At 37.2% G+C, this 25,790-nt stretch overlaps 3 protein-coding genes across 3 annotated transcripts; all 3 read right to left on the bottom strand.

Annotated features, from left to right (window-relative positions):
* Positions 1-3,923: 3,923 nt before the first annotated feature.
* Positions 3,924-4,859, bottom strand: LOC140336064 (olfactory receptor 5AR1-like). The gene has a single exon (XM_072419117.1). It carries the CDS (start codon positions 4,857-4,859, stop codon positions 3,924-3,926), a length of 936 nt encoding a protein of 311 aa, XP_072275218.1.
* A 3,036-nt stretch (positions 4,860-7,895) lies between these two features.
* LOC140336065 (olfactory receptor 5AR1-like) lies at positions 7,896-8,861 on the bottom strand. Its single transcript, XM_072419118.1, has one exon. The coding sequence runs from the start codon at positions 8,859-8,861 to the stop codon at positions 7,896-7,898; it is 966 nt and encodes a 321-aa protein (XP_072275219.1).
* Positions 8,862-11,044: 2,183 nt separating this feature from the next.
* LOC140336066 (olfactory receptor 2D2-like) lies at positions 11,045-12,016 on the bottom strand. The gene has a single exon (XM_072419119.1). The coding sequence runs from the start codon at positions 12,014-12,016 to the stop codon at positions 11,045-11,047; it is 972 nt and encodes a 323-aa protein (XP_072275220.1).
* Positions 12,017-25,790: the final 13,774 nt, after the last annotated feature.

Raw genomic sequence — 25,790 nt, forward strand, 5'->3', positions numbered from 1 at the left:
ACTTTGGTGGCAGCATGGGAAGATGCAGCTGCAGCAAGGCCTGCATACCTACCTCCGCCCAGAGCACATTGCCATGCAATTTCCTCCTCAACCTCCACTTTCACCTCCTCCTTTGACTCTTGTGCCTCAACCTCTTCCTCCAGGGACACTTTGCCATGGAGAGGATTATGTGGCAGAGTCTGTTCGTTTCAGACGTATACCTATACTACCTTTCTTCAGCCCTGCAGAGTGGCTGCAAATTGAGGACTTGTGCACTGTATTGTCACCTTTTGAAGAGACCACCAGGATGATCAACAGAGATCAGGCCTGTGTCAGTGACACCATCCCCATCATATGCCTGCTGGAACAGATGATGGTGGATCTCGGACACGACACAGAGCAGACGCTGCATCAAGAAACGTTTCAAACATCATCTCGGACATACGTGCCTACTAGACATAGTGCACCACAAATCCAGGTAGGAGAGGTGGAGGAGGATGAGGTGAACATTGCAAGCATGGGAGAAGGGGAGGAAGGGGCAGAGGAGGATATTGAGGGTACATGGCATCCATCCAGCCAAACACAAGGGGCCATGTTCCGTGGATGGCAAGACCAGGTGGAGGAGGAGGACGACCTTTGCTGCTGTTCGACCCACAGGAGAGTGGGTCCAGAATTACCTCAGCTGTGGGTAGTTTGAGCCACATGACAGCCTTCATGCAAGAGTGCAAAGCCAAAGATCCACGCATTCAACACATAAAAACAAAGAGTGACGACTATTGGATTGCTTCGTTACTGGATCCACGTTACAAGCCTGAGATACAACAATTGATCTTGCCCCAATACGGGGGACCTAAAATGCAGCACTACCAAGAAGTGCTTGTAAGGGACTTGTGCTCAGCCTTTCCGGCTGCCAGCAGCAGGAGCACCAGGGATCCCTTTGGTAGTTCCACCAGCCATGGGAGCCAAACAACTGCTTTAAGCATTGGTAGAGGTCGGCATGGGCGGCAGAGGTCGTCTAAGCCAAACTATGCAGGCTTTTTTTCAGCGGAAGCAAGCTGGCAGTCGTGCAGCAATTGCCAATGACACTCAGCAGCGGTACTCAGTCATGGTGCAGGAATACCTGAACTCTGCATGGGACATCTGCAACCTGCAAAGCCAGGACCCACTGGGCTACTGGGTATCCAAGCTTGAGCAGTGGCCGGAGGTGGCAGAACATGCCATTCAGATCCTTGCCTACTCGGCCACAAGTGTGTTATCTGAAAGAACGTTCAGTGCAGCTAAGGGCGTAGTGAGTGACAAGGAGATTCGGCTCTCCGCAGAAAATGTTGACCGAGTCACTTTTATTAAAATTAATAAGGCTTGGATCGGCAATGACTTCAACACCCCCTCAGCAGAGTGTACTGATTAGTCGTCAACTGCTGCACGGCCTGCTTACACCTTGATGGGAAGAGCACGTCCACAGCTTTCGGCATCTCCTTCTACTTCTCCCCCTAGTGGCCCTCTACCTCTACTCTGTCTCTGGGTTCTATAACTTGCAATGGATCTGTGTAACTGGCTAATTTTTCTTTCTGAGCATCTCCCTCAGGGCCCTCTGCCTCTATCTACTTTGAGGCCTATATCACTTGTAATGGAGCTGTGATTCATAATTAAATATTTGTATGCAAGTGGTATCAGAATTAAATATCTGTATTTTTTTACCCTGCCTCTGGCTGCGTATATGTAACACACTGACTGACTATTTATCTATCTATCAATCTATCTATCTATCTAGCTAACAGTGAAACAATCACACTTTGACAAAGCAAGCCAAGCAGCACAGAAAGGTTGTGATGCTAGCAAATCTCTGTCAGGAGTGGTAAATGCAGGCATGGCCTGGCCTTATATAGGCCAATGACTGCCTGTGTGGCATGCAGTGACAGACAGCCAATCGGCTGCCTGCCACAACAAACATGGAGGGGAGCATCACTGCTGTTATTGGAGGGCCCTAGGCATCATGGGGGAGGTCCCAAGGCATTGTGGGAGGGTCGAATTCGGGGTATGGAATCCAACAAAATTAGGGTCGGGTCCACCTGAATTCGAAGAGCCATATTTGGGTCGAACATTAGGATGACCCGAGTTCGAACAACAACACTATGAGTTAACAAGGAGAGATACCTACTATCCAAAGGTTTATCATTATTTTACATTTTAACATGAGATATATGAGCTTAATGAGTACCTTTGCCTTTTACTCCTTACATTTTTCTCTAAATCCCACAATGTTTTTTGTTGCTGATACCTCAGTTCTGCACGTGTACTTTTTAGCATTTGTAGTCTACCCTTAAGTAGCAGTATTTTTGAGTCTGATAATTATGTTTAATTGATCATAAATTTTGATACAATTTTTTTTTCATTTATTTGGGTTATTTAAAAAATAAAAAAAGCAAATTTAGTACAATTTTTTTTCAATGCAGAATATAATACATAATTTACAATAAAACATAATCAACACAATCTGATGATTACATTGGTATCACTTTAGGGATTACTATGCTTTGCTGTAGGAAAGCTCTATTCCCTTTTTAACACTACAAACACACAAGGGAAAATTAAGCAGTTATCATAAATTGTTAGCGTAACATTAAAATGAAATTATGTTGAAATTACGAGGCTGCAATATAGCACAACATTGTTTTTTTTTTTCTCACAGGTTGGCAATCAGCAAATATTTTGAATAATATTTTGAATTATATACATTTTTTTTGCATTTATTTAAAACTTCTTGTTTCCACTCTTCTTCATGCCCTCATGGGAACCTGGACCTGGTCTGTACCCCCGTCCCTCATACAGCTCTGCATTTGGTGGTTTCCATGCTAGCTGCAGAGGAGGTCTAGGGCAAACAGCAGCTATCTCTGTGCCATTTTAAAATGATCATTTGAGTTTAATAGTGAACGACTGAATTAAGGTCATAACTTTTCTTTACAAGATGAACAAAGTAAAATGGAAGTCTGTAACCTATCTTGGAACAAAGATTTGAAAACTCGTGCTGTGCTGTGTAAAAGGATTACATATAGTGAATGGAGTTGATGTCTAAAAGAGGAAAAATGTTTAAAAAGTAATTACTTAGGAAAGATTGGCCACTGTTGTTTGTGTAGATCAAGGCTAGTGTTAAAGTTATTATTTGGAGGTAAGGAATAACTCCTTCCTATTGAGCCTATAAACCAGTGGTCCCAAACCTTTTAGGGCTCGCGGACCACTAATCTTACAAACTCCAGATAGTGTATGCGCGGGGAGCCGTATGTCACTCAAAGGGGAAGAAACTTCCAGTCCTAGCCTGGGATGGGAGAGTGGCCCACCGCCCTGAGCTTGCGATGCGTACAACAGACATGGTTCGCGGCTCTGGCCAGTGCGCCCCCTCAAGCGCAGTCCTTCTCCTGACCCCACGGGGGGGCCAGAGCCCCAGCCCACCTGTCAGATGGCCACGGCCCACTAGTGGGCCACAGACAAGGGGTTGGTGACCCCTGTTATAAACCATCCTGGCTGAAAGGCTTGGATAGCTATGTCTGCAATTCATTGCTGTAATGGAATACAACCTGTGCATTTGTTTAGCATCTTAGACACACACCTGCATAATTGGGGATGGTATTCACTTGAAAATAAACTTTCACCTTGCAAAGGAATTTCACTTACACGTGAATGTATAGTTATATTCAGAAATGCATCATCTCATGCACTAAGCTAAGCAAAAAATGTCCTTTTAAAATGATAATTTACTTTTATAAATAAACAGCCTATATTCCTTTACTAATCCCATTAATTCTGACTTGATTAAACAATAAATAACCTAGTCCTATTGTCTGATGGGAATTATGAGTCACAAACCCAGCGGTACAGAATTGTGATTTTGTTGATTGTATATATACTGATGATATATGCAAAAACACACATTACCTCCCCTTTCCTAATTACCACAAAAAATGTCTTCTATTTAATTTGAGTAAAGCTGCTTTAACATTATTATTTCTAAGAGTATAAATAATTGGGTTTAACATTGGAGGAACAATTGTATAAAATATGGCAATCACTTTGTCTTTTCCAGGTTCTGAGCTTGACCTTGGTTTCATGTAAGCAGCCATACATGAACCATAAAATATCGTCACAACGATCATATGGGATCCACAAGTAGAAAAGGCTTTTCTTCGTCCAGTCGATGATGCAATTTTAAGGATACTTAAAAGTATTTTCAAATATGACAATGCAATAAATGTGACTGGAGTCATCAAAATAATCACACCTACCACAAAAATAATGAATTCAACTAAGATAATATTATCACATGATAGAGACAGGATTTCTGGTACTTCACATAAAAAATGATTTATTTCATTATTTCCACAAAGATCAACATTAAGTGTAAGCGCAACATGAGAAATTGAAAGAATAAATCCACATATCCAGGTTCCAGCAGCTATTCTGACGCAGACCATCTTACTCATGATAGCGGTATAGTGTAATGGATAACAAATAGCTACATAGCGATCATATGCCATTATGGCAAGCAAAATACACTCAGTTTCACCAAAAGAGAGAGAAATGTACATCTGTGTTGCACACTCCCCATAAGATATTGTATTTTTAACTGCCAACAGATCCCTTAACATCCTTGGAATGATTGAGGTTGAAAAACAGAGATCCAGAAAAGAGAGGTTTAAAAGAAAAAAATACATTGGAGTATGAAGACTGGCATCTTTTAAAATCACGATAACAAAGGTAATGTTTCCAATTAAAATGATCATATAGCCAATCATGAAGATAAGAAAAAGAATTACTTGAATTTTGGGATGACTAGAAAGTCCAAGAAGAATAAATTCCACCACAACTGTATGATTTTTGATAGGCATTCTTAAAAATTTGAAAGCGAAATGCATTTTTAACAACATGCATCCTTAAGAATATATTAACACACAAAAAAACTCATTTTACATCTGGAATGTGAGAGCAACATTTCTTTTTCCCTGACCATTTTCCTCTCTTTTTGCACTGGCTTATCCTGGCTATGCGCACTATAACTGGGAAATTAATAAGGAAGCCATACTTGTCACCTAGGCTGCACTACAAATATGTTTGACTTTCTTTAATTCCCTTACATGAGGGGGATGAGGAGTTTACAGAAGATACCATTGTTTTTTTCCAGCACAGTTCAGAAGAAGTGACAGTGGCTCTGCATTTTTTGCAAAAAAGGTATTCTCTGTAGGTATTCTATTCTTAAAGGTCATTTGTTTTTATGTAGAAACATTTTTTAATTGCAGAATTATTTAAATACAGTGATATATACCAATAGTATTCTTATACATTTCCCAATACTGACTACAATCCTTTAGACCACTTGATCCTTGATAGATATATTATAATATAGGCCACCCTATCTCCTTGAGGCCAATTAAAAGGTTATGTTGAACAGAAGAGATATAAAAAAAAACATCCCGGCAGTGCCTGGTCGGCCACACAGATGTAACTAAACTACCTTGCACAGTGCATCGAGGGAGTTACAAACTAGATTAGACATAGCTGCTCACATTCCTAACCTAGCCGTGCCCCATGGCATCAGATTTTCTCTGTCTCTTGGCTTCTAATTTATCAATAGGGTATACAGTATAATAATTTAGGACAGGAGAGCCATGAAGATTTCCTTGAGGTAATGAAAGTGTAAATCAACACTAGAAGTATTTGATAAAGGAAATAATAGAGAACAATTATTATGCTCAGCCAAGGCATTTTAAATATTTCTAATGGTTCACTTAGCTTGAATGAATGGTATGAAATTCTGCTACATTCAACCTTCCAAAAACGCACAAGCATAAATCCCAATGTTTTATAATTCCCTACCAATGATTGGGTATTATTTGCAAAATTTTCATCACATTCACCAAACAAAATGTAATGTACATTACATGGGTAAAAATTCACTTTGTTAAGTGAATGGCTCAAACTCAATAATGAATTAACCACAATGTTACCTAAAATACAAGTTAGTGGATTACCATACAGAGATATATGTAATTGATAACTTGCATTATATATATACTTATATATAAAAACAGTACATCTTTTACCTGTAAGTGACAACTTGTTATTTATAGGTGACAGATGTAATTTTTTGTTCATAAAATACAAATAACTAACTGTAAACAGGTAAAGAAAAATCTCAAAAAGCAAAATGTCAGTGTTAGTATTAGCATGAAAGCTTTTTAAATGTAATTGCACTCATTTCAAACCATACCTCGTCTGACTATGTATAAACATACCTCGTCTGACTATGCAAACTGTGAAATCACCAGCTGTGCTTTATTGTTACTCTCAGAAAGGCCCTTATAAATGAAATCATAGTATTCCCAAGTGCAGTTACCATACAGTGGGGACTACCACACAAATGTTTAATTAATGTATATAAAGGGGACTACCACACAAATGTTTAATTAATGTATATAAATCAAAACACAAAATCATATTGTCTTTATTAAATTATTTGGCAGCATTGGCTTACTATTGCAATTTAAACATTGCTGAAAATTTAAAGAAGAAATATCAATAAAAGAAAAATATTGGAACCCTATTGATTATTCACTGGACCAAACTGTATGTTCTTGCTGCATTCTTGATGAAGAGGCCCCTTGAAAAAAAAAAAATTCATTAAAACCTGTAACGCTTTTGGAACAGAAATCTAGACCTCAGTGTAACGCCCAGGTGGTTAATAAAACCGTTTTTTTTATAAAAATGAATTGCAGATATAGTTTGTTTATTTGGAACTCAAACTCAGACATTTCTTGGCTGTAAATGTAAACAAAATAAAATCAGCTGTGATTTATTGTTTAAAATAGCTGGTATTATAGCATGAATGGTATTCCTAAGGGTACACCCTATACCTTTGGGGAGATGTTTTACATTTTTCCTTTTTACACAACAATTCTGTTTCTGATTTTAATTATTCGGCTAAAGCTAAACATTTATGTGTTTCTTTTTCAAGCACTGAATCTGATTATCAGCAAACATTGTAGATGACTGCAATAATTGATCACCAGAGAATGTTTGGTAAAAGTCACATTCACCATTTCATAAATTGACCCCTTATATTTGGAAAGGGTATCACTGTAAAAAAGAAAAAAAAAAACAGTTTCAGATGAATTCCAGTTTTACCTTTCTTATGCACAGTTGTAGATAGTTCACACCTGTCCACTCCCATTCCCATTTCTGTGCACAATTTGACTTCTATACAGGTGAGATTAGAGGCTGCATCCCGTGTGTTAAGGCCCACTTCATTTCCTGTCCGATGGACTACAAGGAACATCCTACCCAGTCTTCCTATCTTTCCTGTCCTGGCCCTCTTCAGTCAGCTAATTACTTTCTGTTCTGTCGGTCATTTAGTTTCAACTTCATCTATTGGCATTTTCTAGGGTGGTCTGCATATGCAAGAAATTTACCTTGCAGATCAATATTTGACCTTGCTCTATGAACAGCCTAAACTTCTTTAGTAAGTCAGATCAGCTACAGCTTCAGTTTTGTTATTGCCTCTAACTTTCCCTTGGAACGTTTTGTACAGTTGAGTGCATTGGGGTTGATTTTCTAAAGGTTTATACCTCCTTAGTGGTAATCCCGATTGTGGCTCCTTTTTGTTAGATCCCTTCCCAGTTTGCTGGATCACCCCTGTTCACTGATGAAAGTGTATCTTTTCCAGCCTTGGAGAGCTTTAATATATTAGGCCCATTGTGTTTAGTGATCTACTGTATTTTAGTAGAGTTTGGAAAACAACATAGCACTGGAAATGCTAAGAACAGACTGGAAAGTGCAGTGTTTACTGATTTTATATATTTTCGTAAAGGGTAGGTTGTACTTCTACACTTCAGCAATTGCAGTCTCCCATTGTTTTGGTATTTAAATATTCATCTGACATCTATGAATACCTTTCCTCTGTTGTCACTAAAATAGTGCATATTTCTAAGTTTTTTAAATAACACTTTAACATCATTATTTCTGAGAGTATAAATAATTGGGTTTAACATTGGGGGTACAATTTCATAAAAAATAGCAACCACTTTATCTGTTTCTGGTATTGAGCTTGATCTAGGTTTCATGTAAGCAGCCATAGCCGAACCATAAAATATTGTCACAACCATCATATGAGACCCACATGTAGAAAAAGCTTTCCTACGGCCACCTGATGATTTAATTTTAATAATGCATAATATTATTTTAATATATGACATTGTGATAATTGTGACAGGAGTCATAAGAATAATCACACCAACCACTAAAATGGCAAATTCCACTAAAACAACACTTTCACATGACAGAGCTAGGATTGCTGGTACTTCACATAGAAAATGATTTATTACATTGTTCCTACAAAGATCTATATTTAGTGTAAGGGCCACATGAGAAATAGAAAGAAAAAATCCACATATCCAGGTACCAGCAGCTATTTTAATACAGACCATCTTATTCATGATGGTAGTGTATTGTAATGGATAACATACTGCAACATAGCGATCATATGCCATTACTGCTAGAAGAATACATTCTGTTTCTCCCAAGGAAAGAGAAAAGTACATCTGTGTTGCACATTCCTCATAAGAAATTATCTTTTTCGCTGACATTAAATCCCTGAGCATCCTTGGTACAATTGAAGTTGAATAACAGAGATCCAAAAAGGAGAGATTTGAAAGAAAAAAATACATAGGAGTATGTAGGGTGGTGTATGTTATAATTAAAATAATAAACAGTATATTTCCAGTCAAGATAATAGCATATGCAAGTAAAAAGATAAAAAAGAGAATAATTTGAGTTTCTGGATTACTGGAAAGTCCAAGAAGAATGAAATCAACAATCACTGTGACATTTCTTGACATTTTGCAGATTGTAAAAAAATAATAGCAAAACAAATATTTGGTAAAGGATAAAGTAAATGATGAATTACAAAAATTTTCAATTTGACTTAATATACATGCACAGATTTGTCCGGTAAAAAGACAATGGGGCACTTCATGAACCGTGGATGCCACATATCTTCTTATACTTCTGCTTTGCCTGTTTCTTAAGAGACTGCTATTTGAAGAGTGCTTTATAATACAGGAATGTTTCTAAATGGCATGTTATACTTTAGGGAGTTTGTCTCAAATGTATCAGTGTTGTATATCATTTTATTAAAAAGAAATTATTAAACAATTATTTATTTATCTGCAGTTAGAAATGTAATGCATATGCATGTTTGATAATGTTTGATAAAATTGGCAATGCAATCAAAATCATTAAGTTTAATAATAAATTAATTGGTCTTTTGACTACATAAATATTTAACAACTGTTATCCTGAACTTTTTTAACAGACCCAATTGAACTCGTTATGTCTTAAAAGTAAAAATTACAATAATAGTGAAACAAATCCAGTAGACTTGTCCATAGGAAGCCTTTATGAAAGGTTCTTGTTCTTCCTATATGTCTACTTGTCATGTGGAAACACCCTCCACCCTGGCATGCTGGGCTTTTTGGGATGGTTACATAAACACTTAAATATTCAAAACTATCATAAATGTACTCATGATGAGTAATGATTTTGTTTGCCATTTGGTAATGTCTGGCATTGAGAGCTGTACAAGTTATTATTCATTTATTGCTTTCATTGTTTCATTCACTAATCGAAAGACAACAAGAATGACAGTCAAATTTGTGCAACAAAAGAGAATAGTTAATATGCTTTCAACATGTTTTTTTTTTGCATTAGCACTTTTGGTACCAAAAACTTTATTAGAATCATATTCAAAAAAGTCTCCCTAACCTCAACTGTTTAAGTGAAAGCCAAAAAGTGGTGTTCGGTAGTGATCTGTGTAGAAAGGGCCTCTTTAAGGTTCAATCACAGGTAGGAGGCATATTTTAAATCTTCATTTTGCATTACTGTGTACATGTAAAAATATAAAAAATAAAGTTCAGACAGTAAGGCCTAGAGCATTGTAAAAGGCAATGAACAGAGTGGCTGTATGACAGGGTGAAAAGGGGAGTTGCAGAGAGTTAAGGGTTAAAGGAAATTAGAAGCAAATTGATCTGGCTTACCTGATTGGTTGAGGTTGGTAAGGTGAGATAGATAAGTGGAATTTCAAGATAGAGGGGGGAGAGAAACTTTTGGTTAGGAGCTGGGAAGCTTAAAGAAAAGTCATCTGCCCACCCTCCCTATTGCAAAGGTTTTGTTGGTAAGGCTGGGGAGCATGAGTGGTTGTTGAGGTGGTGTATAAGGTCTATGAAGGGATTGTGGTTGGTAAGATGCATGGAGGGGGCTACACCTTGATCAGCAACCCTGTGTGATCCAGCAAACCTAAAATGGATCTAAGCCAGGATTGAAAACATTTGCTAATAAATAGCAAATGTCTTGAGAAATCCATTTAAGGTTTGCTGGATCACCCAGGTTCACTAATGAAAGTGTATTCTCACCAGCCTTGGAGATCTTCAATAAATCAGGCCCATTATATTCTCCTTTAAATAAATGTGTTAAAATTGCACACCCCCATAACTTTGTTAATTTTTTGCCCTAGGTTTACACTTTAGACAATACTTTTTTTCTGTTTTTGCCGGTAAAATGAAGTACCAAACTTTATATTCAGATTGGTTTATATTTGAATATATACAATTGATGAAAATTCTTTTCCATTACTTTTTAAAATCATTCTGCAGAAATTACATTTTGATAAAGTATGTCAATATAAAATATTGCCTGGAATATGGCAAAATTATTGTAGTATATGCAAAAAAATATATGCTACACTGCTGCAAAAAGGAAGAAAATTTGTATTTAAATTATAATAAAGTCATCCTGCAACTCCCCTTTCAGTTATGATTATTAAAATTAGTCACTGAATGGATTCTGATATGCCTGTCAGATCGAAGTCTATGAATTCGATATGAATAAACTTTCTGGTTCACTCAGCATAATTTCCTGGTGGAAGCCCTGGCTGTCTTTCTCAAATATCTCAAATAATGTCTGTCAAATATCTGTTGATAAGTGTAAACATATAATTTTATAGACATACAGTAACTCCTATTGCCTAATGGTGAGAAAATGTCCTACTTATACCAGAAAAAAATCTACTTTTACATTTTAGAAAAGCTGATTTAACTTCATTATTTCTAAGGGTATAAATTGGAGGATTTAGCACTGGTGTTAAAATGCAATAAAATGCAGTAATAAATTTGTCTGTTCCGGATTTTGAACTTGACTTTGGTTTCATGTAGTCAGCCATAGCAGAACCATAAAATATTGTCACAACTATAATATGAGATCCACATGTAGAAAATGTTTTTCTCCGTCCTTCTGATGATGCAATTTTAAGAATACTTAGGATTATTCGAACATATGAAACTGCAATAAATGTGACAGGAATCATTAGAACAACCACACCAGTTACGAAGATAACTAATTCAATGACAATAGTGTTTTCACATGACAGTGATAAGATTTCTGGTATATCACAAAGAAAATTATTTATTTCATTGTTCCCACAAAGATCTACGTTAAGTGTAAGAATCACATGTGTAATAGGACAAAGAAATCCAGATAACCACATACCAGTAACTGTTCTGATACAAATTGCATTACTCATGATGGTAGTATAGTATAATGGATAACATATAGCTACATAACGATCATAAGCCATTATGGCAAGCAGAATGCACTCAGTTACCCCTAAGCACACATTCACGTATAGTTGTGTTGCACATTCTGCATAGGAGATTATTTTCTTTGCTGACACCAAATCCCTTAGTATCCTTGGTACAGTTGTAGTGGAATAACAGATATCTAGACAAGAGAGGTTTGCAAGAAAGAAATACATTGGAGTATGAAGTTTGGTGTCTGTTAAAATAAGAACAATGATAAGGAGATTTCCAATAAAAATGATAATATACACAAGCAAAAAGACAAGGAAAAGAACAAATTGAATTTTTGGATTACTAGCAAGCCCACGAAGAATAAATTTTATAACTAGTGTGCCATTTTCTGAAGTCAAAACTCCTTGCATAACGGCTGCTCAAAAATTAACACTTTTCTATGGCTTAAAAATCAACCACTTGCGTGTCTGTCACGCCTGGCAAACTCTCTTCACTTGCAGCTAGGTTTGCTTTATAAAGAGACTGCAAAGGGAACACAGACAGGTTAAATTCCATCACTGGCCTAATTTCAAATTACTATCCTTAACTTGCAGTAAAGCTGCTATGGTCTTTTCCTTCATTACCGAGCTTTGGAGTAGCATTTCTTTATATATTGGTAGTGGTGAAAACAAAAAAGTTGCAAGTCAAGACAAAATAATTTTTTATATCAGACCCGTTTCACTTCAATAATTTTACATTGAGCCCAGTTCAACTTTTTTGTCTAAAAGGAATTTTCTGCAACAAGTACTGAGAAATAGTACTGAGAGTACTAGTATATTTCCCAAAAATTCATTAGGGAAAGGTTTACAGATAACAACAGTTACAGAAGAAAGACCTTCAGAGTAGAGAATTTTATTTTGTAAAATCAATGTCCAAACAACTGGAGGATTATGGTGAAGGTACTGCATATCAATAATTTTCATTTTTTCATTTTTTTACTTGCATTAAAATAATTAAGGGGAAAATATATGAAAAGTCTTATAATTATAAATTTGTCACGATTTCAAAACTTTATAATATGGAAGGTAATGTTATACAGTGAATGATAGGTGAGTATTGACAAGAGAGTCTGAGGAGTGAAGATTATAGGCCTGATGTATTAAAGCTCTCCAAGACTGGAGAAGATAGACTATTATAAATGAGCATCGGTGATCCAGCAAACCCAGAATGGATCTGGTCAGAACTGATAACATTTTACAACTAATAGCAAATTGTTATTTAAAGTAATCCATTAAAGGTTTGCTGTATCATATATATTCACCCATAACAGTTTGTCTTTTCCAGTCTTGGAGAGCTTGAAAAAATCAGGTGCAATGAGTAAAGATGATGGCGGAAGAAGAAAAAACAAATTATGAAGGTTAAAAGTAGAAGAGGCAATCACTGTAGTTTAAGAATGAGGCTGACAACTAAATTTTAGTGACCTTTTCCTAAGGTAAAACATAATTGATGTGGGAATTACCGTATTTTTCGCCCTATAAGACGCTCCGGAATATAAGACGCACCCAATTTTAAAGGAGGAAAATCTAGAAAAAAAAGATTTGAAAGATTATTCCCCTTCTGATCACTCATGTGCCATTCAAATTCCCTTTCTGATCACTCTATGCCTTTCAAATTCCCTTTCTGATCACTCTGTGTCATTCAAAATTCCTTTCTGATCATTCTGTCATTCAAATTCCCCTTCTGATCACTCTGTGCTTTTTTTCCACTGTACGGCAGTTAGGACAGGGAACAGCAGGTGGCGCTGTGCCGGCTTCTTTCGCTCTGCTTTACAGACAGTAGAAGACACGTGCTGCTGCCAGAGAGAAGAGGAGACAGACGCTGCTGCAGCCAGAGACACACGCAGGATCGGGTATCGGGTGAGTATATTATTTTAGTTATTTTATCACACCTTTGTCGTATAGGACGCACTAACTTTTCCCCCCCAGTTTTGGGGAAGAAAAAGTGCGTCTTATACTGCAAAAAATACGGTATTACCAAGAGTGAGAAATACATATGAGGTGTGAAAATGATTAGTGACAAAAAATGTCAAAAAATGCCCCTTCGATATACTCTCCTGTTCCTGTGGTCAGTATAAACTGTCTTGGGGTGTTCCACCCCTTCCAGCCAATGCCTCTATTCCACAAATGCCTACTTCACTCCGAGAAGTTCTCTATTGCCCACGTCATAATTACGCTCAGCTCCAGAGAACTTCCAGCATAAGAAGGCCCGGGGTGCAACCTCTCCGGTTGCCCAGAGTACTGGGAGAGGACTGCTCCTACGCCAGTCTCCGAAGCATCCACCTCCAGGATAAACGGGAGAGTGTGCACTGGATGCACCAATATGGGTGCACCGCAGGAAGCCCTCTTCAGGGCTTTTCAGGCTTTGCACGCCTCCAGTGTCCACGTTGAGGGTTCCACCCCTTTGCTGGTGAGGTTTGTCAGAGGGTGGACAATGGAGGAAAAGTTCCATATGAACTTTCTGTAAAGCCCCGAAAGCACTGAAGACCCTTGAGGTCAGTGGGTTGAGGCCACTCCAGGAGAGACACTTTGGTTGGATCCATAACCAGCCCATGGTCTGACATAATATACCCCAAAAAAGCAACCTCACGTACCTCAAAGATGCACTTCTCCAACTTTGCATAGAGACAGTTCTCCCAGAGTTTCTGGAGGACCTGGATCCATAGCCAACCCATGGTCTGACATAATATACCCCAAAAAAGCAACCTCACGTACCTCAAAGATGCACTTCTCCAACTTTGCATAGAGACAGTTCTCCCAGAGTTTCTGGAGGACCTGGCGCACCTGGGTTGGAGGAAAAGATCAGGTGAATAGACCAAACTGCCATCAAGGTAAACTATCACAAACTTCCCCCAAAATTCCTGAAATACATCATTTCCTGGAAGACCGCAGGGGCATCACACAAACCAAAGGGCATTACCAGGTATTCAAAGTGCCCATCCTTGGTGTTAAAGATGGTCTTCCCACTCATCACCCTTCCGAATTCGGACAAGATTGTAGGCCCCCTTCAAATCAAGCTTGGAGAAGAATCGAGCCCCATTGACCTGAGAAAAAAGGTCTTCAATTAGGGGCAGGGGGTAACCGTTGTTCAATGTAATCTTGTTCAGGCCCAATAATCAATACAGGACCTCAGCCTGCCATCTTTTTTCTCCACAAAAAAAAGAAGCCAGCTCCTTCAGGGGAAGAGGATGGCCAGATGAATCCTTTCTCTAGGTTCTCCTGGATGTACTCTTTCTGGGCCTTTATTTCTGGACAGGTCAAATTAAACAAATGACCCCCTAGGGGGCAAAAATTCCATGAGTAATTCAATAGGCCACCTCGAGGGATCGTACTAACATTACTTGTGTGAGACAGTTAGCCTGACACTTGATCCCCCCCCATTTCCCAGGTAAACAAAGGGTTATGGGCTTTTAACCAAGGGAGGTCTAATACCAAGGGGGTTTTAACCATGCTGATAACAATCAGACAGGTCTCTTCCCTATGAGAGGGCCCCACTGTAAAGAACACTCCTGGGGTATTAGAAGGCTAAGTCCCTGTTGAAGGGGGGTGCCATCAGGGCTCACCATTGAGGAGGAAGATGACTACTTGATGCGTTGTCGAGTTGTCCCTGAGGCAATCAGGCAGAGCTGGAAATATAAGAGGCAGGAATCCCAGGAGTTGGGGAAGTCCAGTCTGTTCCCTGTAAATTTGTCACATAAAGTGATTGGAGGTTCCACTGGCACCACAGAACTGGACCTTGCCCTGAGAGCGCCTGTAATTTCCCTGCCATCTTCAGGAGGCACTCACGCATTTTCATGGTGTGACCGGTGGGCTGGGTAGTGTGGTTGCCCATTATACTGTAATGCACCTGGGTGCACAAAGTACAACCAACTCCAGGAATTAATTTAACAACCTTTATTGCGTGACCCAGATACAGACTGAGGCAAAACACAAAGAAGGTCAGTCCGATAAAATAAGGTACAGAAGGATGGGGCAGAAGGCAGAAGTCAGGGCAGGCAGAGTTCATGCAAAGGTCAGTAATCAGGCCAGGTCGCTGTTGGTACCAAGTCCTAGCTGGTGACAAGACAACAGAGGTTTAACATTAACATGGTAACCCAATACAAGAATGCACCCAAGCACACTGTAACACAGAGGCTATACCGGACAAGGGTGCTAACGACAGGCCTCATTAAATGGGCAGACTGCCCAATCACATTGTGCCACCTGGCGCTACTGGATAAGATTAATTTATTGACTAACGAATCGTCTGCTGTTTAATTTTTTTTGCAATGAAAAAAGAGGGTTGATTTAATCTGAACTCTAAATGTTTTAATACATACTTATGTCACAAATGTACACACATATTTATAGGTACTGTGATTGTTATTAGGAGTATTGCTAACTGTTACAGCAATATAACAGAGATCAACACATTATCAAAAAACTGCCTTTTTTTAACTAACATTTACTAGTTTAAACTTAGACATTTTTTAAAGCTGAACTATAGTTTATTCAAATATTCTGCATAATTTACAAATGCGTTCATGAAAAACATTAAAACAAAGTTAGTGTATGTATTTGAATCTCCTCTAATCTTTGCATCCTTAAGTCTCGTACAAATAGGCTTCACAATGGAAGGACCAGCATTATGAACCAAACTGACTAGTTTTCTTTACACAGTGCTGTTAGTCTTGTTTTGGAGATGATATATGTATAAATAAAATTTCCTTTTACACCTACCTGTATATTATTAGTAATAGGGTGGGAAAATTTAAAATATGTGGCAGTCCAAAATTATAATTTTTTATTGTAAGACAATTCGGTTTTAAAACAAACTCAATTATGCTTACAGTGCAACAAATTCTGTTCAATTTGAGCAAAAAAGCTTGAACTCGAAACAAAAAAAATAGTTTCTGAAACAAACTCTAGAATTTTGATGGGCATATAATTACCACTGATTAAAAATGTACAAATTCTTTATTTACAATCATTAAAAAATAATAAACATATGATAACAATAATCCAATATTTACACTTAACAATTGCCCTGTTTATAACAATCAAGTTAAAACACACATAAAATCAATAGTAACACTTCCATGATTCCGGATTACAGCTACCTTTGTCACCTGTCTGTATGAAATCTAGAAACTTATTTGAGGTGTTTCCCAGCTATCCCTATCAGTCCAAAATTGGGATTCAATCTATATAAAAATGTCCCACATGGAGGAGCCAGCTTTACAAACTTAAAGATTGAAATCTAAAGAGTATAATCAGCTCCCTGACATCTGTAGTGATAAACAATCAACAACGTTGGAGTGTACATTCTGCTAACTACAGGCTGGTTGATCAAAATTAACCGCAGCTGATGTGTTTTACTACCAAACAGTGAAAAAACAAATGCAGATACATCTAAATATTTTTTTGTTTTGTATTACCACGCTGTTTTGTATTACCATGCTGTACCCAAATTGTTCTTTGAGCTGTATTGCAAAGTTAAGCATATTTTATCTCAACATTTTAGTTTCAGATTGTACAGTGAACTGCTTTGCACTATTTGAAGTTGAACTAATTTAGATTCTACTTTAGAGTAGTCTGTGCCAGTATTTGCACTTCACACTGGTATTAAGATTTGCAGTTGAAGGTGGTAAATATGTTTATAATTTGCAATGTCTAACAAAACTTTATTAATAAAAAGACGGTGTGTAAATATATAAAGGTGAATGAGTTATACATGTGTATTTTTGTGTTTATTGTAATTTTCCAATCAAATAAAAACATATTATTCTCGCACTTTCCAGTCATTCCTAAATTAGATTATAAAGTGAAGCAAAAAACTGCACAGTGATCATTTTGAATTGTTACATACCTTGGCCGAGCTGTGATCTGTGAGATCATCTGCTGTGATCTATAGATATTAGAAGGGTTCTTATACGTTCCTGGTATTCCTTAGTGCAGGTACTTTGCCTCAGGGTTTATGTCCCAAAGGTTTGTTGCTTAATTTCATCATTTTCTTAGCTGAATTTGGTCTATTTTCTATGACTAGAATTGACCATGATCATATGAGTATTGTTTAGCATGATGCAGTCATATTCTATGCAAATGTTGTGTAACCCGGTGGCAGTGTAATGTGACATGATACTTTGTTACGTCACATTCTAGTGATAAACATTTTTAGAATATTTGGAGCATATTGTTATCTGTTGGTGCTCAAACATATCACTGTTCAGTTCTAGACCTACACAGCTGAACACCTCTTCATTGTAAGATTCAAGCTGGAACTACAGCAGCCAAATGCACCACAATGCCATGTAAAGACCACCAAACATCTCAGTAAAATTAGGTTTATTACCAAAAGACCATAAGACTCACCTGACCATAAGACACGCCCAGTTTTAGAGAAGGAAAACAAGAAAAAAATTCTGAGCCGAATTGTATGAAGAATTATTTATTAAAATATAGCAGAATAATATTTTACGAGAGAGAGGTTGCACATTGCAAAGACACATTGTACATAACACATTGCACATTGCACATAACACATAGGACATTGCACATACACATTGCAAATTGCACATAGCACATAACACATTGTACATTGCACATAGCACAGATAAATAGGATAATGTAGGGGTGGACGGCTTTATGTTTTTTGTAATCTGGGCAATCTGCCAAGCTAAATGGAACTGCAGCTGCCTACTGGGGCCCTCCCTTGGAAGTGCAGGAGGGTATTCAGTCCATAAGATGCATCCCCCATTTTCCACCTACTTTTGGGGGAACTACTTGGGGGAAAAAAGTGCACCTTATGGTTCAAAAAATACAGTACATTTTTACATTTCTGCCCTAAAATTGTAAGAATTATATCAAACTAGAAGCATGAAAAAATAACAGATTTGGTATACCTATGGTAGGAGCATCCTAATAAAAAATAAGGAAGGCCTCAGAGCAGAAACAAAAAGACTAGGGTAAACCTTTTCTAAAACATAAGTTAGGACTAATAGCAGAAGTAAAATGCCCTTGGAGGGGTCCTCCTAGAACATGATTTTGGTTTAGCAGAAATAGAACCCTTAGACGGTCTCTCTAAAACCTAATTGGTTTTCATAACAGAAGTAAGGTCTCACATTAGTAGCAAAATGCCTCAAAATGTGTCTTTCTAATAGTATAGTAAATAAATAATTGGGTTAAAGTATATTAATAAATAGTTGGGTTCATAGCAGTAGTAGCAGTGGTTTTATGGAAAAAAAAAAGTTTTTAGGTCTCATAGTAGAATCAGAAGGTTAATTAGGTGGTCTTCCTAAAACATTAGTAAGTTTTCACAGTAGGGGCAGAACATCAGAAGGACATTAGAGTCTAAGCTCTTCCGTGCAGATATGGTGTCGTTGGACGAGCACAGAGCCAACGATGATAACCTCAGCACCAGATGAAGGACGAGAGTATGTGCCTAATAATGGAAAAGACTCAGCAGTGTGCTGCACTAATCAGTAAATTATTGAAGGGTGAAATGAACAAAGGTGACCAAAATAGCTTTGTGTCACCCAGATATGGAATCAAGGTCACTATCGAATTAAGGTAATTGAGGTAACTATGCACACCCAGATATCATTGATTTTATGGGGGTAAAGTAAACAATTATGACCAAAATGGTTTTATGCATTCCAAACAGTAACACTATTCATCTCTTCATGTTTGGTACTTTTGTAAGTAGATTCTTGTATTGCAGCTTCCTTAAGCTGTCCATCATAGTGGCCTAAGATAATAATTATACTGTTTTTGTATTTTTAAATCATACAAATTCATGTGAAGCAACCAAGTGGAGGTTTAGGATGACAAACGTACACAGTCAAGAGTCCTGGAGTGCATCCTTCTACAAGGGTTAGCCCTGATTTTTATAGATAACTAACTGTTGGGGATTGTATGAAATGACAAACGCAGTATTTCAAAGGTATTTTGCTTTAAATATGTTTGAGCAGCTTCTGGGATAATGTTTTGTTCCTTTACATGTGCTTTTGATCTTCTTTGAAGATTCATTTGACCTTCTTTTATGGTGCATCAAACATATGACATTCCTATTGACTATTCCTTTTGAAAAAAGTCAATGTACTGGAAATCACAAACATAATATTCATAACAGCAAGAATCCTTAAACAACCCTTAATTTTAGTGTTATAAAGTGTGTTTCTATTGATCATTGGCCTTGCAGAACCCTGTTTAAACTTGGCTTGAAGGGAGGGGAGAGTTTGAGTTGGGACTTGGGAGTTTTGAGTTTGGACAATATGGAGAACTCTAAAGAAGTAAAATAAATGTGGTAGATATGCCATTTTATTCTATGGCATGCAATCTACCAAACCAAAAAGTGTGAAGATGTTTCCATCTATCTATCTATCTATCTATCTATCTATCTATCTATCTATCTATCTATCTATTTATCTATCCAAAAGAGCCATCAACTAATGGAAAAGTAAGGGGAAATCAAATTGATGTCTCTGGGTTGTTTTAGGTATGGATGCAATATATACTTTATTACATAATAAATGTACAATTTTCCCTTCAAGACTAATATATGGATTTGTTAACAAATGAGAATCTACAAATAAAAAATAGAAACTTTAGCACTAGACATAGAAAACACTTGTTACCTGACCTATGAAAGTAATTTACATTCATGGAAATAGCAAGAGAGACTTCATGTTACATGGGTGTCTAAACCAGTTGATCTATGGATAAGGCATGAGCACATGTTTAAGCATGATAGAACTCCATCTATGCTAATGGAACATATTTACATATACAAGATGTGCATATTTAGAGCATGCAGGGATACACAGATGAGTGTACATCAAACATCGAAGTGGGGTTTCAATTATTAATTTGACACATTTCGCAGACAGTTTTTCTGCTTCCTCAGAAATTTTTAAGATCTGAAAATGCACATAATTATTAACAATTAATAAACAGTTTGTAATAATCATAGCATATTAACCCCCCTAGCGTTCTAATTCTGTCCGTATTTCCATGTAAAAAGCGTTAAATTTTTTTGCATGGAAATTTATTTTACATTGTAGGTCTATAATTCCTAGCCATAACTCACCGAAATATGTTCAATGTTTAATAAATTAAATAATAAACTTTAAATAAAGAAACACAGAAAAAAAAAAGTGAAACATTATATAACTGTACAGTAGGATGTAGAATATATATATTATAATTATATAGATTATATCAAGATTTCTTTGTATTGGACATAATACAGCTATTTTGAATTCAATACAAAATTATTTGAATTTCCCGCTGCTCCTCCCACTCGTACGGCCGCATTCACCGACGTCACCGGGAAACCCCGGAGATCGTCTCTGCATTCGCCGGCTGGAGATCAGAAGGAGAAGACGTGTCCAGCAGGACACCAACGGAACAAGGTAAGTGTTTTTTTAAATCTTTTTAGCGACCCTGAATGTGACTCAGGTTTACAGATTTTTGCATGGAAAATCCACCCTGAGTCACACTCAGGCGCTGGGGGGGGGGGTTGATATTAAACCAATAAAACAGTTTCTGCTACTCACATATCACCTCTCCATGACAAAGATGAATCAGAATTGTCCCCTCAATTTTGGCACACGGGAAACCATGTGTAGACAGCCACAGTAGAGGCAAGTGGCCCAGGAGGCTACATATCAGTCCAAAAAAGGCTTTAATGGGAGTCTTCACAAGTGCAACAGTGAAACTCCTCCACAAACTTCAAAAACTTTCTATAAAACCAAATGTTACAATCTACCACATGCCCAGCCTATATTTGATTTCCAGCATGCTACACCAAATGGGTTCATATATTTCCCTACTAAATCTAAATATTCCTAAATAGTTCTAAAATTCTCTTTCAATTCCATACCCTATATCAATTAATACTAATCATGTAGAGATATTCATAATGTATAAAAGAAGAAAAAGAATGAGGTTCACGGTCCAGGGATTGTATGAAATAATATATACGTGTCAAAGAAAAACATTTACATAACGCAATCAGGTATTTTACCTTGGTCCTGTTAACACTTCACAGAACATTGGTATTATATACTAGACAGTACTTCTATGTCATCAAACAAATAAATGTGTGAAGAACCACAAAAGTCCCGACCGTATACCATTCAGCCATTCAGACTGAAGAGAAACTGTACAAACTACCTCGATTTCAAAACAAGAAGCTAAACTCCTACAAGAACGACTCCTAAAGAGAGGATACACTAAAAATATTCTCAAAAAAGCATACCAGAGATTCCGTAAACATAAACGAGAAGGTCTCTTTTTCAAGACAAACAACCCCAATCTGGTGGGCCAAGTTATTAGTGAAGAGAGAGGAACACCCTTAATGAACTTCCATGTAGAGATATTCCCCATAAACAACACAACAATGAACATTGTAATTGTCCTTTACACTGTAATTGTGATGCAATCATATGACGAGGCTTTAGGGTGTAATGATTGTACTACTTACAAGTGTATATACCTGTTTATAGGTTAGTTTGCGGAAAGATCTCTTGGTCTTCCCCAAATAGAAGCATCCACAGCTGCAAAATACAAGGTAAATAATACCTGTTGAATTGTAATCAACATATTGTTTGTTTTTTATTCGAATTCGGTTGCCGATTCAAAATCAAAATCATTGGAACAGTTTCCCTTAATTCTCAAGTACTGTGAATATGGGGGGCTGTTTTTGAATGCACCTGGATGTGCATTGGTTGCTAATAACATAGAATAGCCTGTCTTAGGTTTTCTATACAAATTGGAAGATAATGTTTGATCATCAATGTTTTTTCATCAATTTAGGGCTTTGGATATCAACAAGCGAAATTCTTCATAAAACTTCCTAATCTCAGAGGGAAAAATAGTACAATACCAGTCCTGATTTGACAGAATTTTTCTACACATTACCACCCTTGTCAGATTGTCGGAGGGTTTGATTACTATAGTTTAGTTTTCCCGCAGGCTGTGTAGGACTTTCTGTTTATTAGGTGAAAGGTAACTCATAATAAGCATCCATTAATTGAAATCCTTTACTGCTTGTAAAACTTTTTGAACAAAAATATTGGGATTTTGTCACAGATTCGGGAACCACATAGCTTTGGGAGTGACTTTTAGAGAAGTATTGACCTTGTTAACTTTATATATCTTACTAGAATTTGCCTCCAGAGAGGACTCTAAAATCTTCCATCTTGTATCCTTCACATTCAAGAGAAATCTATTTGAAGGAAAGTCCAGATCAAACATTGCTTGATAGAAAAAATTGAAAAAGTCAAATTTGTCAAAATTGTTCGAAGGACAAGAATTTAAACCCAACTTTAAAACCTTGTTCTCCATTCCCCTTAAAGGATAATGGGATAAATTGTTAATGTTCAATTGTTGTATTTTGATTGTATTGTGGTATTTTGAAGACAAAGGAACTAGGGGTCCTATGTTCTGAGGGCCTGTCACATAAACACTAAAAAAGAGGATGATGAAACTGAAGAAGTGGAAGAAGCAGCCGCTGTTTTGGCATCAATTGGCAATTTTCTTTGTGGTAAAAAAAGTGTTTGGGATGGGGCCTCAGTCCCACCATTAACAGTAGATCGACCAGTATCATGTGTAGCTGGATTGGTATTTGTGGTAGGTGCGGGTGTAACTGGTAACACATTAGGTCGTCTTTTAAATTTGTGATTGTTACTTGACTTCATTTGTATATCATTTGATTCCTTGTTTTACCACTCGAGCAGGTACTAAATGAAATTTTTTGAAGATCATTTGGGAACAACCTGGATAAGGTCTCATGCTGTCTGTCAGCCATCTCATCATGGATGTCTGACCGATTCCTGAAACTCAACCTGGATAAGACAGAACTCCTCATCATTCCCCCCTCAAATTCCAAATCCCCCCCTGACATATATCTAACTGTTAACAACACTGTTATTCGGCCCTCTCCTCAGGCACGCTGTCTTGGTGTCACCTTTGACTCGGCCCTCTCATTTACCCCCCATATTCAGAACATTTCCAGGTCCTGTCACTTTCACCTACGCAACATCTCAAAAATCCGCCCCTACCTGTCCCCTGAGACCACCAAACTCCTTGTACACGCTCTTATCATCTCTTGTCTGGACTACTGTAACATCCTTCTCTCTGGTATTCCACTACCCCGACTCTCTCCTCTACAATCTATCATGAATGCTGCAGCCAGACTCATCCATCCTTCCCACCGCTCCTCTTCTGCTGCATCTCTTTGTAGTTCTCTCCACTGGCTTCCATTTCACCTTAGAATCAAATTTAAGCTCCTGTGCTTTGCCTTCAAATCCCTACACAGTTATTGTCCCACTTACATCTCTGACATGGTTAAAAAATACTCCCCCTGCCGCTCCCTCCGCTCCTCCAATGATCTACTAATGACTTCCTCACTCATAACCTCATCACACGCACGGTTACAAGACTTCTCTAGAGCTGCTCCAACTCTCTGGAATGGTCTTCCTCGTCCTATTCGGCTTGCTCCTACTTTCTGCTCATTTAAAAGAGCGCTCAAAACTCATTTTTTCAAACTTGCCTACCCATCTTCTTCTGTCTGCTAAACCCTCATTACTTCCCACCACTACATATCGCCCATCCTATTGTGTGTGAAATTCCCCCACCTACTAGATTGTAAGCTCTTCGGGGCAGGGTCCTCTCCTCCTGTATCACTGTCTGTATTAGTCTGTCATTTTCAATCCCTATTTAATGTACAGCGCTGCGTAATATGTTGGCGCTATATAAATCCTGTTTAATAATAATAATAATAATAATAATAACAACAATCTGATTCACTTTCATCTGTCATTTCGAAAAACTTTAAAAAACTTTTTGAAACATTTAAAGAAATCAAGCCAGAATACTACAGATAAGAATTCATCCAATTCCTTTTCTATTGCCTCCAGTTCAATTGAATGATATCTGAATAATAAGGATACCAGTTAAAACTTCCCAAAAGGAGGTGGAGGGAAAGCACACATGTAGGATGTTGTCAGTTAGCGCAGGTACAAGTTAGGGGCAGCAGCAGTGGAGGCTGTCTCCCCAGGATAATATATGTCTTGAATTTAATGGGGTGATAGAACATTTATAAGGTAAGTCTTTTATTATTAGGTGTAAGTTTTAATAATTTAGTAACATTTCTGAAATGAAAATTGTCTGTTTAGAAATATGAATGTTTTTGGAACTTAATACGGTTTTATTATTAGGATGGTAATTGATTGACTTTCCCAAGGGCTTGGTATTCAGTTAACAGTAATGGGTGAGGGTTTATGGTTATTACTTTGGTGAATTTGGCAAAAAATATGTGTATAAAAAATACAAGTGTATTAACCTGCTTCCTTTTTGATTAGTTTCACTTAATAACCCCCTAGCGGCAATCCCAAGTCACACTCGGGGTCGCTTAATAAAAATAGTTGTATTGAGTCCAATACAAAGAAATCTTTTATATAATATATATATATAAATAATTGAATTATATATACAATATACATGCTACTGTACAGTTATGTTACATGTTTCACTATTTTTTGTATTTTTTTTAACAGACTTTTTGTTTTTTATTTAAAGTTTATTATTACATTTAATAAATATTGGACATATTTTGGTGAGTTATGCCTAAGAATTATAGGCCTAGAATGTAAAATGATGTAACGTTTTTTGCATGGAAATACGGAGAGCATTAGAACTATCCTTTACTATGGATTCGGTCCAGGATTAAAAACATTTGCTAACAAAAAGCTAATGACTTTCAGGAAATCCAATCCAGGTTTGCTGCATTACCCAGCTTCACTGATGAAAGTGTATTCTCTCCAGCCTTGTTTAACTTAAATATAAATATAAATAAAAATAAATCAGGGCCTTAAAGTCAAACAAATGCATCACAGAACTGTAAAAAAACTGTTAGTAAGGACGGGTGTTTAGTATGATGGTACCAAAGCGGTTACATAATAATGAAACTGCAATGGCAGTTATATCTTAAAAAAAGAGACTAGTGGAGTTGCCTTAAAAAATCAAGAATGGTCTAGCAGAAGTATGATTTGTCCCAAGGATCAATGGACTCTCTCGGATTGATTGTTGTGTCTTTATATTGCTGCAATAAAACAAGAATAACGGTTCCCTGGGGTTTTTAAGTCTCAAATGAAAAAAATCATAC

This window comes from Pyxicephalus adspersus, chromosome 7, assembly GCF_032062135.1.
Source record: "Pyxicephalus adspersus chromosome 7, UCB_Pads_2.0, whole genome shotgun sequence".
Classification (NCBI taxonomy): domain Eukaryota; kingdom Metazoa; phylum Chordata; class Amphibia; order Anura; family Pyxicephalidae; genus Pyxicephalus; species Pyxicephalus adspersus.